This window comes from Elgaria multicarinata, chromosome 7, assembly GCF_023053635.1.
Source record: "Elgaria multicarinata webbii isolate HBS135686 ecotype San Diego chromosome 7, rElgMul1.1.pri, whole genome shotgun sequence".
Classification (NCBI taxonomy): Eukaryota; Metazoa; Chordata; class Lepidosauria; order Squamata; family Anguidae; genus Elgaria; species Elgaria multicarinata.
The window spans coordinates 13,275,111-13,290,477 of record NC_086177.1 but is presented as its reverse complement, the minus strand read 5'-3'; the positions used below and the strand labels follow the sequence as shown (position 1 = coordinate 13,290,477).

General features: G+C 39.7%; 1 protein-coding gene across 2 annotated transcripts in view; it reads left to right on the top strand.

The window, feature by feature from the left end:
• GABBR2 (gamma-aminobutyric acid type B receptor subunit 2) overlaps positions 1 to 15,367 on the top strand; it is a 353,790-nt gene that overhangs the window by 30,191 nt on the left and 308,232 nt on the right. For both annotated transcript variants that reach the window (XM_063130215.1, XM_063130214.1), the window contains exon 2: positions 13,126 to 13,263. In XM_063130215.1, the coding sequence (XP_062986285.1) occupies positions 13,126 to 13,263 (138 nt within the window). The remainder of the gene's footprint in view (positions 1 to 13,125; positions 13,264 to 15,367) is intronic.

The following is a 15,367-nucleotide window of genomic DNA, read 5'->3' as shown; positions in this document are numbered from 1 at the left end:
CATGCTTCAATACTAGTAGCATGTTTTGAAAAATGTGCCAAGATGTTCTGTACCAATTAGATATGGTCATAGATGCATTAAATTGCAGAGAATGTTCATTTGCACTGAGTTTTTGAACCTACAGGGACTGGAATGCTGCTATTTCTAGCCATTTTAGAGGTGGTAGTCATTCATATTGCTCTCAATCACACAAGCCTAGATTTTTTTAAATTCCCAGCATGGTAAAATCTATATTATTAGAAGATAATTCACAAATTGTAAAATTAATTCAGCTGTGTACATTATCATGTGCTTATGCTAACTGTTATTTGTGGAAAAGACTGAAAACACATACAATTGCGTACAATAATCTCTATCACTAAACTCTTACCTAAGTGAAAAACATCTGCGGAAACACTAGAATAATGGTCTAATAGTTCAATCCTATGTGTTTTCCTAGGACCTGTGTCTGAGGAAAGCACATAGGATTGTGTGTAGTGAGGTACAGAAAAGAAAGACAGTCATCACAGGTTTTATTTATTTTATTTATTATTGCATTCATATCCCACCTTTTTTCTTCCAAGGAACCCAAGGCAGCATACATAATCCTCGTCCTCTCCATTTTATCCTCACAACAACAACCCTGTGAGGTAGGTTGGGCTGAGAGTCTGTGAGTGGCCCAAAGTCACGCAGTTGGTTTCCATGGCTGAGTGGGGACTAGAACCCAGATCTCCCGACTCCCAGTCCAACACTCTAGCCACTACACCACACTGGCTAGATCAACATGGAAATTACACACTAGATTCACATTTATTAGATTTACACACTGAATGCTATTCAATGTCTAAGGATTAAAATAAAAGCTTGGATATGTTAGTGAAGAAAATAACAAGAAACTATTTTTAACATGTTATATTATTTTTTGTAGCGTTTAAGTGTATTGGTAGGATCAGAATTTACCTTGGAGCATTATATAAGGGCCAAACTAAGTAAGATATTCTAGACTTATATCCATTTATTTCTTCAGCCAGAAGGATGGTGGTGGTGTTGCAAATTGTATTGTGATACAGGGGGAGAGAGGTTTAACTGTTTTTTTCATGCCATTTTCTTGATCTAAAACACACAGCCCCCAAATCTGCTGTCTGGTCACTTGAGGAAAACATAAGATTACCCATATTAGTGACTCAAATATAAGTTGACAACAACCAAAATATTACTAGCTGCTAAATGGGAATCACCAAACTGTCTTTAAGGAAAAGGCTCAGTAACACATGGTATATAGAAAAATGGTAAAATTAACAAGCTATATTCATAATAGCTAAAACTAATTTGAGGATCTAAAAGAAACAATACCCTGGAGGTGCCTTGTAGAGTACCAAATGTGAGAGATAATGTGAGTACTATTGAAAATCTACTTGCTACAGGGCTATAATGGTAAGAGAGTTCTAATATTTGTACAGTGTCTTCATTTTATTAATTTTTTCAATCTTTGATCCCCTTGGTTTTGCCACATGAGTCATATAATTATACAGTAGTAGCTGAATTGTAGGCAAGGGATTTTTGAATATGAATTCTAATAAAATTATTTAAATTAAATTGTTATGGCTACAAGTGGTCAGGTAAAATTATTTTGTCAACTGTGTGTGATGTATGAGTGGCCATGTGACTATTTTTGTTGCAGTAGAATTAAGTCATAGCCACTGGTTTCCACCCGCTTTTTCTGTTAAACCAACAATATCCAGTTCATAAGGTATGCTTATTAGCTTCATTAGTTTCTAGATTAGAATTCTTATTTTTATAGTGGCTCTAATTAAAAAAAGTAGGGGAAGAGGAACAAATTAGTGATTGCTTAGTGACATCCCTGTTAAGGTCCACTGTGCGCAGAGGCCAAATATTTTTCTTTAGATTATTTTTCAGGCATAAAAATTAGAAGTCTCATTATCATTACAAAGTCTGTAAACACAAAGTGAATTTAGAATTAAGATTGGGGGAAAGGGAAATGATTGAATAGGAAGTTACAGAGATCCAGGAAAGAACAATATCTTCTCAATCTAAATAAGAAGTGAATATTTTTGTTTTGCAATAGGAGTTGCTACTGAGGTGCTCACCTTCCATCTGTCCTGAACTGGCCAGGCTTGCAAGTCTGGGGGATACTGACTAAAGCTTTAGTGGAGCTGTCCAGGACCTGTCAGCCATGTATTGTGCAAGAGATACTGGAAGCTAGATTAATATTGCAGAAACAGGTTGCACAATGCAAGACCCAGGAGAATTCCCAGCAAGGCAGATTCTGCTTCCACAGGGATAATTTGAGCACTTAAGTAGTAAAGGATGTCTGCTAAGAGACAGTGGGAATATGAAGGGAGACAGGCTGGGAAGGCTTGCATTTGACATTGCTGGGTGGCCTTCAGGAAAGTTTATAGGGGAGTGGGGTGCCTTGGATGGTTGATAAGATGGTAATGCTGTAGATTCTAGTTCTTTGTTTTTGAGGAATCTGAACTCCCACTCATAGGCCTTGGATAGACCTAAGGTTTATCCCAGGATTGTCCCAGGGTCATCCCTGTTCATGTAAATGACACACAGAATATCCCTGGAGCAGGCAGGGACGACACCAAGGGGGGATCTACACTACTGCTTTAAAGCGCTTTATAACAGTTTTGACAACTGTTGGGGCCCAGGACACACTGCATATACAGGTTTCAAAACATTTTCAAAGTGCTTTAAAGCGCTTTAAAAGCAGTAGTGTAGATCCCCCCCAAGACGATCCTGGGATAAACCCTAGGTCTAGCTAAGGCCTTACTGGCAGTCTCACATCACTGTATGCCTGATGGGTATTGGTTCCTGTTTCCTACATCCTTGTTTAAATAACAAGGCAATATCTAAGGGACCAACGTTGTGAGAGGGGGGCAGGGATACCCTCATTTCCACTGTATGCAGTTTTTTTTTAGCTACAAGTCTGAAATAATATGTAATAATTTCATAATGCACCAGCAGTATCCAAATTTAGAATGCAAGGTGAACTAAGATAGGGCATCTACAATGTTCTCCAGATTATTTATTTCTTAATAATATTTATATATCACTTAATATAATAAAAACCCTATGATATTTTTGTAACCATTACAGAGACGGTCTTAATAAAGTCATCATATCTAACCATCAACTACAAAAGGTCTATAACAGCCTTCCTCAACCTGGGGCGCTCCAGATGTGTTGGACTACAACTCCCAGAATGGGGCATTCTGGGAGATGCAGTCCAACACATCAGGAGCGCCCCAGGTTGAGGAAAGCTGGTCTATAAGATGTTGTTTTGTAATAAGAGAGGGGCTTTAAAAGAGGAATGGGCTTTATTATGTTTTGCCATATTGCAGAGGAACGTAAAATGTTTTGGGATTTGTTTTCTAAAGCTGTGAAAAGGCCTCAGTTTTATTTTATTGTAGCTAAAACCTGAGAGACTTATTTGGTATATTTTTGGAAGGGAATTGTGCTGGTTCATTTGCAAGTGATGGTCTGATATATCTTCTGGAATGGTCTGATATTCAACACAGTGAGGCCAGTGATTTAACTGGCCAACGTAAATTGAATAAGGCACCAGGGCATGATAATATTTTCCTTCTGTACTAAAGAATGATTTGAATTGGTGGTATCCCCAATTGCCATCCTTTAGCATCCTTTAACATGTTGTGAAGTAAAACAGGTTCCCAAATTTATGGTATGAGGTAACTGTTGCACTAATTTACAAAAGGGGGATAAGTATGATACTAGCAAGTGTCACGCACATAGTCTTAGGGGAAAATATGCTAGGCCACGCGCAATCCTCTGAAATTTCTAAAAAGCCTATACCTCCCAGCATACCTTTGGTGGTCCACAGATGTCCCCATCCTCTGAGAGGTGCTTCCTTGACAGTTGTTGGGAGTTGTAGGCATGCTGGGAGTTGTAGGCATCAGTGTAGGATTTGTTTCAAATTTTAAAAAATAGGTAAACTGCAAAAATTGGGTTACTGGATCTGTTTGGGTATATTGTACAGGAAGACCTATCAGTGTCCCAAATTTCAAGTTTGTAGCTCATCTAGAAGTGGGTAAACATTTCTGGACATACAAGCCCACATTCATATATTCAGCTTTATGTAAATATAGATTAGCTGGTATTCCCAGTGTTGCTTGGGTCCCTGAATAAGGTTTATCACATTTATTTGATAAATAAGAAATATCTCTGCAACTTACTCATCTTTAATGAGGGGATGGGTGGGGGAGAAAGAGCCCCAGAGTGGTTTCTACGGTATCCCAGCAACTGAACCTCCCCTCACTGTAGAACCCGGCTGAGCCCCTCGCCAGATGTTGCTGCTCATCATCGTCCTCTTCGCCATCTTCATCCTCCTGCTGCTGCAGCAGTGGCAGCTGCTTGGCCTCCCGGCCAGCCCCCATTCTCCACCCTGGGCTCCCTCAGACTGGTGACAACGTCATTGGCATGTGGCCAGAAGCATAGACCCTGGTGCTTGTTGCCTTGGTGACAGAGGGGGGTGCCATGGGCAGCCATTTTCAAATGCTGTGCTGCTGCAGCAGACAGGATGTTTCTGGGCATACACAGAGTGCCTCCCCTCCCTCCCTCTCTCCCAAGTGCCAAGGCTGCGTATGCGCTTCTTCTTCAGTTTGGGGGCATATTCTGAGAAAACAGCGATATCAGGACAGAGAGTGCCTTTGCTGAGGAATTAGTTTGACTGCTTGAGACTGACGTTAGGAGCGGTTTGTGAAAGATGTGTAGTGCATTAAGTCTGGCCTCCTACCGAAGGTAGGGTGGGAGTTCCACTCAAGTCATGTTGAGAGTTGTAGGTGTAAGCCCATGATTTTTTAAATTAAATTCTTTAAAAATATTAATAGAAATATGCTTGTTTTTATATTTTTCTGGTATGTTGTACAGCAAAACCTGTCAGCGTGCCAAATTTCAAGTTTCTAACTTATCTGGAAATGGGTAAACATTTCCAGACATACAAATCTGCATACATAATTTTAGCTTTATAGGTAGCGATGTTTGTATTACTTTATGTGGATAATGCTGTCCTACTCTCTCAGAGAAGCCTGGGGCCCAATCTACATGGGTGATTTAGTGTGGAGTGAAAGCACATGAGGGTCGTTCGCAATACATAATATTGTCGCTACCCCACAGCAACTTCCCCCTTAAAAAGGCTCAGTTTTGCAAAATCTGTGTCTTTTTTCCTTAAATGCGGGTTTTGCATGGTTCCACTGCAGTGTTTAATTTGTTCTCCTGAATTAAATCATACTGAGCGTGCCTTTGGGTGTGCCTGTGACTTGGTGGGGCTGCCCCTTGGACACAGGTTTATTTTCCCATTTAGCGCTATTGCACAGTCGTGCTATTTGGCTGCTCGCGTTCCCTGTTTATTTTTACTTTGCACTATTTCTCAGTTGCACTGTTTTGATGCTTCAGGGGCGGGCTAGAGCCTGACGGTTGTTTTTGTGTAGAAAGGAGGCTTCAGCATTACTAGTTCACAGTCCTGGTGGATGCGAGGGAAAAGAGACCATGTGTGGGAGAGACCATGTGTGGGATTCTTTGGGAGAGCGTTGCCCCAAATTCAAATGGGTTTCCTTTTACATAGATAAAAGCTCATCCTTACAGTGCAAGCCATAATTAGATGTGTCTAATCTGTGCAGTTAGATGTGCCATTGAGTTCAATGAGGGCTTCTTGGTTGGGGAGGGGGTATATAGCACTACAGCCTTACAGCCCTAATGTAATGCATGCTTACTTAGAAGTAAGCCAACTGTGTTCCACAAGGTTATATACCAAGTAAAAGAGTAAAAGGATTGCAGCCTTAAATGGCAGTGGGGTGGTAAGAGAGATAAGCCAGAGTGATTGAGAGAAAACGTATTTTCAAGGAGTCCCAAGAGAGCAATTTGGGAAATTATTAGGTGCAGAAGGATAAGAACTTTACATTAAGGCACAATTTCTTTCCAAAGAAAGGTCTCTCTCTCTCTCTCTCTCTCTCTCTCTCTCTCTCTCTCTCTCTCTCTCTCTCTCTGGGTGATTGACAGTCTGCAAGGATTTCCAGCTCCCAGTTGTTCAATAATAGCAACAAAGTGCTCTTTTGCCCTAAGTCAGCTTTCCCAAAACTGGTGCCCTCCTGGACTTCAACATTGCTAATTCGCAATCCTGTAATAGCACAATAGTGCCATGTCTCATTAGCACAATAGTCAGAATTGAGTTGTACTGGGATAGTAACTCATTCTCCACTCTTACAGTGACCAGGGGGGGATCTACACTACTGCTTTAAAGCGCTTTAAAGCGCTTTATAACAATTTTGACAACTGTTGGGGCCCAGGACACACTGCATATACAGGTTTCAAAAAGTTTTCAAAGTGCCTTAAAGCGCTTTAAAAGCAGTAGTGTAGATCCCCCCCAGGAGTGTGGGGAGCTGGGCTTCATTGCTAATTCACAATCCTGGTGGATGCGAGGGGAGAAGTGCGGGGTAAACTAAGGGAGTTAATTCATTTCTTCCATTAAACTTCCCTGAGCCAGAGAACACTGAAAGGGGGGCAGGAAGCAAGCCTCTCTCATTTGCTGAGCAGCACCTACACAGTTGAGGACGTTCAATTCTACTCACTGGATTCCGCCCACACAACCCTGAACTATGGTGGTTTCAAGTGCCATGTGACCCGTGAAAGTGGGTTTTTAGTAGAGTATGCTCTGCTTTTCTAGCTTCATTGCCGCTGATGGATGAAACCAGTTTCATGAAAACTTGGATAAAATCAGAAAACACTTTTCATACTGTTTCCATGTAGATTGAGCATGGTTGTTGGTATTATGTTCGCTGTTTATAGTTCTAAAAATCAAGTATTTACTATGGTAAAACTAAGATTACGATTTTCTCTAAAGATAAGAGAATTTTCAAATAGACAATAAATAATAATCAGATTGAGCAGGTCTTAAGTTATAAGTAAATAAATGCCATCAATATGCTGATGACACGCAGCTCTATTTCCCTGTGACAACTGAATCAGGTGAGGCTGTGCAGGTCCTGGACCAGTGCCTAGACTAAGTAATGGGCCAGATGAGAGCCAGTAAACAGAAACTGAATCCTGGCAAGACGGAAGCCCTGTGGGTGAGTGGTTCCCGAGTCTGGGAGATAGGCTCATTGCCTGTTCTGGATGGGGTTGCACTTCCTCTGAAAGATCAGGTTCATAGTTTGGGGGTACTAGTAGATCCATCTCTGTCACTGGAGGCTCAAGTGGCCATGGCGGCTCAGAGTACCTTTTACCAGCTTTGTTTGGTTTGCCAACTATGGACTCTCCTGGTCAGGGATATCTTGGCCACAGTGGTGCAGGCATTGGTAACCTCAAGATTGGATTACTGCAATGCACTCTATGTGGGGCCGCCCTTAAAGCTGCTCCGGAAGCTGGAGCTAGTGCAGAATGCTGCAGCTTGGCTGTGGTCTGGAGCTTCCCCTTTCGAGCATGTAACTCCTCTGCTGAGGGAACTGCACTGGCTCCCTATTCACTACTGGGCCAGGTTTAAGGTTTTTGTACTTGTGTACAAAGCCCTAAACAACTTGGGACCAGGATACCTGAGGGAGCGCCTTCTCCCCTATCAACCTGCCTGGTCACTGAGGTCATCCGAGGGCCTGCTCCTGGTGGTTCCACCTAGATCCATCCTCCGATTGGAATCCACCAGGGGAAGAGCCTTCAGCGTGGTGGCGCCCCTCCTGTGGAATTCCCTGCCTCTGGAGGTCAGACAGGCACCAACTTTGTATTCCTTTTGGTGCCTCCTGAAAATGTAATTGTTCCAGGAAGCCTTTCCTTAATGACCATCCATGGTTCACTTTTCATTTTGCTTCTTTTAAAATCTATTTTAATGTGTTTTATTCTGTTTTTATTTTATTTTATCTTGTACACTGCTCTGAAATTTTGAATGGGGAGTGGTATCTAAATATTGTAAATAAATAAAATAAAATAAATAAATATTTGATAACCTTAAATCTTCTCTTGCTCGCTCCTTGCAAAGAAATAAGACAAGGGATGTGGCAGAGAACTCTGCTTCCTGCAATATTCTGCTTTTATTATGCTAAAGGTGGCTCCCATGTACCCCACTATTACAATCTGTATTACAATATGGATTGAAAGTGGTGAAAGCAGTCTTCCACTGGTCTATTCTTGATCTTCCTAAAAAAAAATGAGTTGCAGTTCTTAATCATGTTATTATGTTATTATCCTATAAAGTCCTAAACAACTTGGGACTGGGATACCTAACACTCCGCCTTTCCTTATACACACCCAGATGACATTTACAATAGTCAGAGGAGGTCCTGTTCGTCATTCCAAGACGAACAGATGTCATCACGAAGAACCACGATGATGAGCCTACTCTGTAGCATCACCCAGCCTCTGGAAAACCCTCCCTTGTGTGGTTCGGGAGGCAGAAAACACATCTTTTTAGACAAGCTTTCCCTAGATTATAACTTTTTTCTGGTTTTATATGACATTTTTAAAAAACATATATTTTAAATTTTGACCTCTGTATAATATGGTTTTACTTGAGAACTGTCCAGAGAGCCTTGGCTGTTGGGCAGTATAAATATGTAATAAATAAAATTAATGAATTAATTTGGAGGTTGGATTCCAACCGGTGAGATTTAGAGTTGGACTCACTGCCTTGAAGCTTTGGATTCAGCTCTACTGTTTTGATGCTGTAAGGTTTTTTAAAGTCAACTACATCATAAGACCTATGTTTCTGTATAGATTTAAACTTCTTTAGAAAGTTTTTCTAAATAAGTTTTCATTGAGTTTTCAACAATGAAGTTTGCTAAACAGACTATTAAGCTAAAATGTTACTGTCTCAAAGGGTTCAAGGTTTAGACCTCAAAAATATGCAATATTTAGCACACAAAAAACACCTGTTGTCTGTTTTATGAAGATGGGAATCCCAATTATGGGATTAAAGTGGTAAAATGTAGTAGTTTTAATTCTTCCTAAATATAGGCATTTTATAACTCTACCTAGGTTTATTGTTTTACCTTCTGTACCGCAAGGAGGGAGATTTCTGGGAATTTGTTTTGTTGCATGTTATGTCATAGTGGGATTGGAGACCGTTAAGGCTTTTACATGTCTTAAAACAAAGTTATTGTTAGGATTTAAAGAAAAAATGAATTAGCTAATTCGCTGTTATATTTCTGTAAATGGCAGACATCAGATAGAGGTTTTTGCAGTGTTTTTGTAAATGCAATGAATATAAGATTGGAGAAATGCTGATTTAATGTTTAAATTTGATTTTACTTGTATTTATGCTGATCTATGCCCATAATAATTTTTTATTTGATTATTCTGAACTGTTTCAGAATCCGAGAACTAGGGTGCTTTTGTTCTGAGTGTAGCTTGGGAGTGGTATGTTGGAAGTTGAAGTCCAGTTTTGGAGTACAGCGTTTGTGAAATGGCTAGTACAGCTATTACATGGCCCATCTTTTAAAAGGACTGTGGAAAAAGCATGGACCTATTCTCTTCCTTCCTCAGCCAATTTCCCCACTTGCGTAGATTCCTTTGACTCTTCCCCTTCTGGCCTTAATTGTGGTGAGCAGAGCAACTGAGCCGAGATTTTATAGAAAAGAATGGCTATGGGAACAGTGCATACAATCCCACGGCACAGTTCTGATCCCTTAATCATGGTTAAGGAATGGTTTATGTTACATCTCCACCAAACCATAGAAGTCTAACAAGTAAATAGGTTGTTTTTCTCTGTGCTTGATTTGTTGAGAAGAAATGTTATTATGTTGTATGGAGGGACAACCCTAAGGTGCTGGTAAAGATAGCTGAATTATTGGCTTAATTAAGAATAGTAACATGCAAACATGTGCTAATATACTTCAAACACTTTCACAAGTGATATGGGGAAACACATTTTTTTGCTAATTTGTCTGCTTTGAACTTGTTAATATGGTTGTCACAGTATCTAATGTGGGAAATACTTTGTTTTAAATTCAGATAAAAGTCCCAACTTACTTGAGTATTTAATCTGAATGATCTGACAGATTTATAGTGTCCTCTTTCTGTGAATGGATATGGCTTAAGCAGGAGCATTAGTATAATTGCTGGATATGAAACATCTGATCTCCCTGGCCAGCTGGCCACTCCTAAGATAAGTGGTAGGTGGGAACTGTCTTAATTGGGATTCCTTCTACATAAGTTTATGTAGGATTGCAACCTTGAACCTAACGTGCAAAATTGAAACAAACTTCGGAAATATTAAATCCAGTTTAGAGTCTCTCTTGTTTACAATGCAGTCAGCTAAAGAATGCCGTATTGCATCTCCCATTTTTAAGAAATATTGAGTTAGATAGAGATGGATACTGCCACTACTACAGCTGTTCTAGCTTGAGTATATTTATGTCTTCATTCCCTGCAGAGTTGTTTCACATATTACCTGGCAACAAACCCATTACATAGGGAACTGCAGATAGTCCTGGTTCTCTGATGTATATACATTTCTTCGATTCTAAGACACACACCCCCCCATATAAACATCTCTAAAAATGGGGTGTGTCTTCGGGTTTTGTTTTTTTCTGTTGGTGATACTGAAATTAGTGTGCGTCTTACAATTGATGGCGTCTTACAATCGAAGAAATACAGTACCTATATGATGCACATGTTTTCAAACACATACCATCTTTATGTTTTAAGTGCATGTTTAAATCTTTGGAGTATATTTCAAAAGAAGTAATGTGCGAAGAAGCCTGTATACTCCTGCCACTACTTTGTATTCTGGGCTAATTATGATTGTTCAGCACAGCTGAATGATCTTTCACTCTCCAATCAGTGGCTGCACCAGATTTGTCAGCTTGACACAATGCCAGGTGGATATAAATTGTCCTGAACTCATTTTAGGATCAGAACAATGGTGCTTAACTTTGTGTGCCAGAACTGAGATTAGTACAGTATGCCCTGTTAAAAGGGTACAAATTAAGTCTATTTGGAAACATATTTGCCCCTGCCTGCACTAAATAAATTCCTTTGTATTTTGTCTTAGTCATGATGTTGAATATTTTCAGGTGAGCTGCCTGCAGCTTCCTAACACCAAGATTTTTCACCTGAGGCAGGTGCATAGGCTTACAGTTTTTTTCACGTTTGCTTGGGCTATGATCAGAGTAGAAAGGCCAAGCAGCAATATTGGTATTCCACTATAGCACAGTGCCACCTAGAGGTTATATAGCAGAAAAGCAGGAAAGGAAAAGCTCCTTATGTAGAGCTCAGATCTGCATTGAAACGGAAAGTAGATACAATGATTTCTAACCTTGTGTAGAAAACCACACATGCATGGAAGGCTGGTAGTCATGCTATTGCTCATGAATCTCTTTCCATTTCCAAACTGGTCACTGCTCTTCCGTGTAAAGATTTCTGGGACATTATTTTATATTGCATGCTCCACCACTTCACCCAGCCACCCCTAGCTATTTTTCATTTGGTATGGTATCTTGGAATGATTGCAAACTACAGGGGGGGATCTACACTACTGCTTTAAAGCGCTTTATAACAGTTTTGACAACTGTTGGGGCCCAGGACACACTGCATATACAGGTTTCAAAACGTTTTCAAAGTGCTTTAAAGCGCTTTAAAAGCAGTAGTGTAGATCCCCCCCAGGTGTAAACTCTGCAACATCATGAGGCCAGGGTAGACATATCTTGTAACTAACATTGTAAACAGCTTTTGTGTTGTTTTTTCTTTATCTGTAGCCATCCTTTGTGTTTACCTCTCCTATTTCAGCATGCTCAGTGGTTAGGGGAGATAATTATATTTATTTATTTAACATGTTTTGATGCCACTCTTGAGATAAAATGCTCTCTGAGGGTCTAACAAAATTAAAACTATAAATCATCAATGAATAGAGAGCTTCGACTATTGGGTGGTATAAAATGCAATAAATAAATACAAACAATAGAAAACATCACATAAAACCATAGCTATGCTACAGTAGCAGCATAGAGAAAATCAGAAAGTCAGATAACTATATGAAACTCAAAATCTTTAAATGTCCGGACAATGTCTTCACCTGGCACAAACTTCCAGGGTATTCCAGAATCAGTGTACCACAACTCAAGAGGCCTTATCTCAGGGACATCACCAGCCTTACCTTCCTAGGCCCTGGGACCCAAGGTAGATTATCTCAATAACCACAGACTTGTGCAAGAAATAGGAAACATTAAGATAATCTGGTTCCAATCCATGTATACCTGGAGCTGCCTTTGAAGGCTGTTTGGAAACTAGCTGGTTTAGTGTTGCCAGGGTCCCATTATTTGGAGCATGTCAGTTAATCTGCATCTGCTCCTGATGTTTTCTGAGTCCATTTCAAAGTATTGGTGTTGAGCTCAATGCAGTTTGGGTCCAGGATAGCTAAAGAACTGCCTGCTCTTGCATAACTGTTCCTGTTCCTGTTCCTTCCATACCATCTGAAGTGCGCCTTTTCAGGTATCGCAGTTCCCTCTCCACTTTACTTCCAGCTTTCAGAAAGAGTACTAAAACTGTTCTGTTTAAAACTGTCTGATTGCAAGAGGCTTGTTTATGATGCTGCATTTAAGACAGTTAGTTGTCTGCTTTAAATTGATTTTCTTGTGTCGCTACTTTATTATGTTTGTTTGGGGGCCCCATATGGGGCTGAAAAACTGTATATAAATATTTATATAAATAAATATCAACCAGAGACATGGCAGCAGATCTTATTTCAACAATATCCTTCTAAAATAACATTAAGAGAGACCTATCTATAATAAAAGGGTTATTAAAATAAATGAAGAATAATTAAGGGAACACTTGATCAAATTGTAAACATTTTGATGGATTCTGGTTACATTATTAGATAAAATAGAATTTGGCTTTTTATGGGCCCTTTCTCTGCCTCTTTAATATGATGTACATGATTTTAAGGGATTTCAATTTTAAGACACAGAAGAGCAGGCTGTAGCCATCTGCATCATACAATTACAAATGACCACAGGAATACTTAAAAATCTGTTGCTTATTGAGTATTTTCCTGCACCTTCAATATTAGTTGTGGAAATACTATATAACCCGCCACTTGTGCACATGTGTGTGTGTGAGAGAGAGACCAATATTAAATTGCAGTTAGTAATAAATTGTTGTGTTTGTTTATTTCCCCAGTGTGACAATGCAAAGGGACTTAAAGCCTTCTATGATGCAATAAAATACGGACCTACACACCTAATGGTTTTTGGTGGAGTATGTACAACTGTAACATCCATCATTGCTGAATCCTTAATAGGATGGAATTTGGTCCAGGTAAGGAACAACAGCCTGTATATCTGTATATCTCCCAGATTTATTAGTGCCTTAAAAATTATTTGGAAAATCAGTTGTTTTCATTAATGTTGTTTCCATTATTCCATTGGAGGTGTGCTCAGACTTTAGGCTTTATTGATCTATTTTGGGTTTTTTTTTACTAGAACTCCAAAGTCTACCAACAGAAAATGATAACTTAGATGGTGGATCCAGATTGAAAATGGCAGCTTGAGGCAGAACTAGTTACTCCATGAGTCTTATATAGAGATGATCTACATACAAATCGATATCTGAGTCACTTAGGGTGACCATATGAAAAGGAGGACAGGGCTCCTGTATCTTTAACAGTTGCATAGAAAAGGGAATTTCAGCAAGTGTCATTTGTATATATGGAGAACCTGGTGAAATTCCCTCTTCATCACAACAGTTACAGCTGCAGGAGCTATACTAGAGTGACCAGATTTAAAAGAGGGCAGGGCACCTGCAGCTTCAACTGTTGGGATGAAGAGGAAATTTCCCCAGGTTCTCCACATATACAAATAATACCTGCTGAAATTCCGTTTTCTATACAACTGTTAAAGATACAGGAGCCCTGTCCTCCTTTTCATATGGTCACCCTATAGTTCATGCATTCTAATACCAACACCACAGATTGGCTAGCAGAGATGTACAAAGAGCTGCTCAGGGGCAACTAATTAATACTGATATTTTATAGGTGGGAGAGAGCCAAAGCTAGCTATTTGAAAACATGGCAAAGTGTTTATTTCGAGTTTTGTATTTGCAATGTTTAAGGGCCAGCAAGTTGTGTCAGCATTCTTAATCATAACATCCCATTTTAGATCACTAAGGGATAGCTGGGGCATGGTGGGAGTTGTAGGATTTTTTTTCTGTCTAACCTGCATAGGATTGCACCCTAAGGCTCAGATATATACATCTTTGCCAGGCAGCAAAGAGTGAATAGGATTGCATATGAGTACATTTCCAACTGTTCTACTTCAGTGAGGGCCAAACTATGTTATTTTATTTAACGATTACCAACACTGTCTGGTTTTGTTTTTTTAATATCAGTTGGAGGTGAGATTTAACCTTTTTCTCAGCAGCTATTATTCCAACCATAATCATACACTGTGCAGCAATTAGCTTTAGAGGAGGGGGAGAAAGCTAATTGCCATGCAGGTTGAACCTCCTCTCCCTGTATGCTGTTGTACCAATGAAAATCACCTTCCACATACATGGTTGCTAAGCATATTATAAGCGTAACATCATGTTTTACCCTAAGAAACAGCCTATCTCTATGCGCGTTTACTCAGAAGCAGTTCTACTGATTTCAATGGGTCCTACTCCCCAAGTAGCTGCGCGTATGATTGCAGCCTTAAAATTTAAATGAAAAGAAAACCAACACATACTGTTATGGTATACATTCCAATATTGTTTTGTTGAAAATAACTTGGATTAAAATTAGAATACTCTATTGAAAATTCAGATATGTACTATCTATCTATCTTTGAGTCTCACTGAGCATTTAACTCATAAGGCAAGAATAGAAAAACATGTACAAACCCCATAATCCTTGGAATCAATTGTAATATAATTATGGTATTTTTTAAACAACATTGCCTAACCTGCAACTAAGGGCTGAGCAATTATTTCATTGTTCATAAGCCCCAGGTAGGCAAACAGTGTTCAGAGAGGTTCGGAAGAGGGCTCACTTCAGGTACTCATGGCAGCTGCCACCATTGCTAGCTGCTTAAGTCACCTGAAATTTCTTGCCATTTACTGCTTTTTTCCAAATGCCTATATGAACCCCAAAATACAGTACAATCCTATGTAAGCCCACTGTATTCAATGGGACTCATTCTGAGGGAAGCTTTATGCTGTAATCCTAAACTCACTTCGAGAAGAGAAGATTGAGGGGAGACATGAGAGCACTCTTCAAATACTTAAAAGGTTGTCACACAGAGGAGGGCCAGGATCTCGTCTCGATCCTCCCAGAGTGCAGGACACGGAATAAGGGGCTCAAGTTAAAGGAAGCCAGATTCCGGCTGGACATCAGGAAAAACTTCCTGACTGTTAGAGCAGTACGGCAATGGAATCAGTTGCCTAG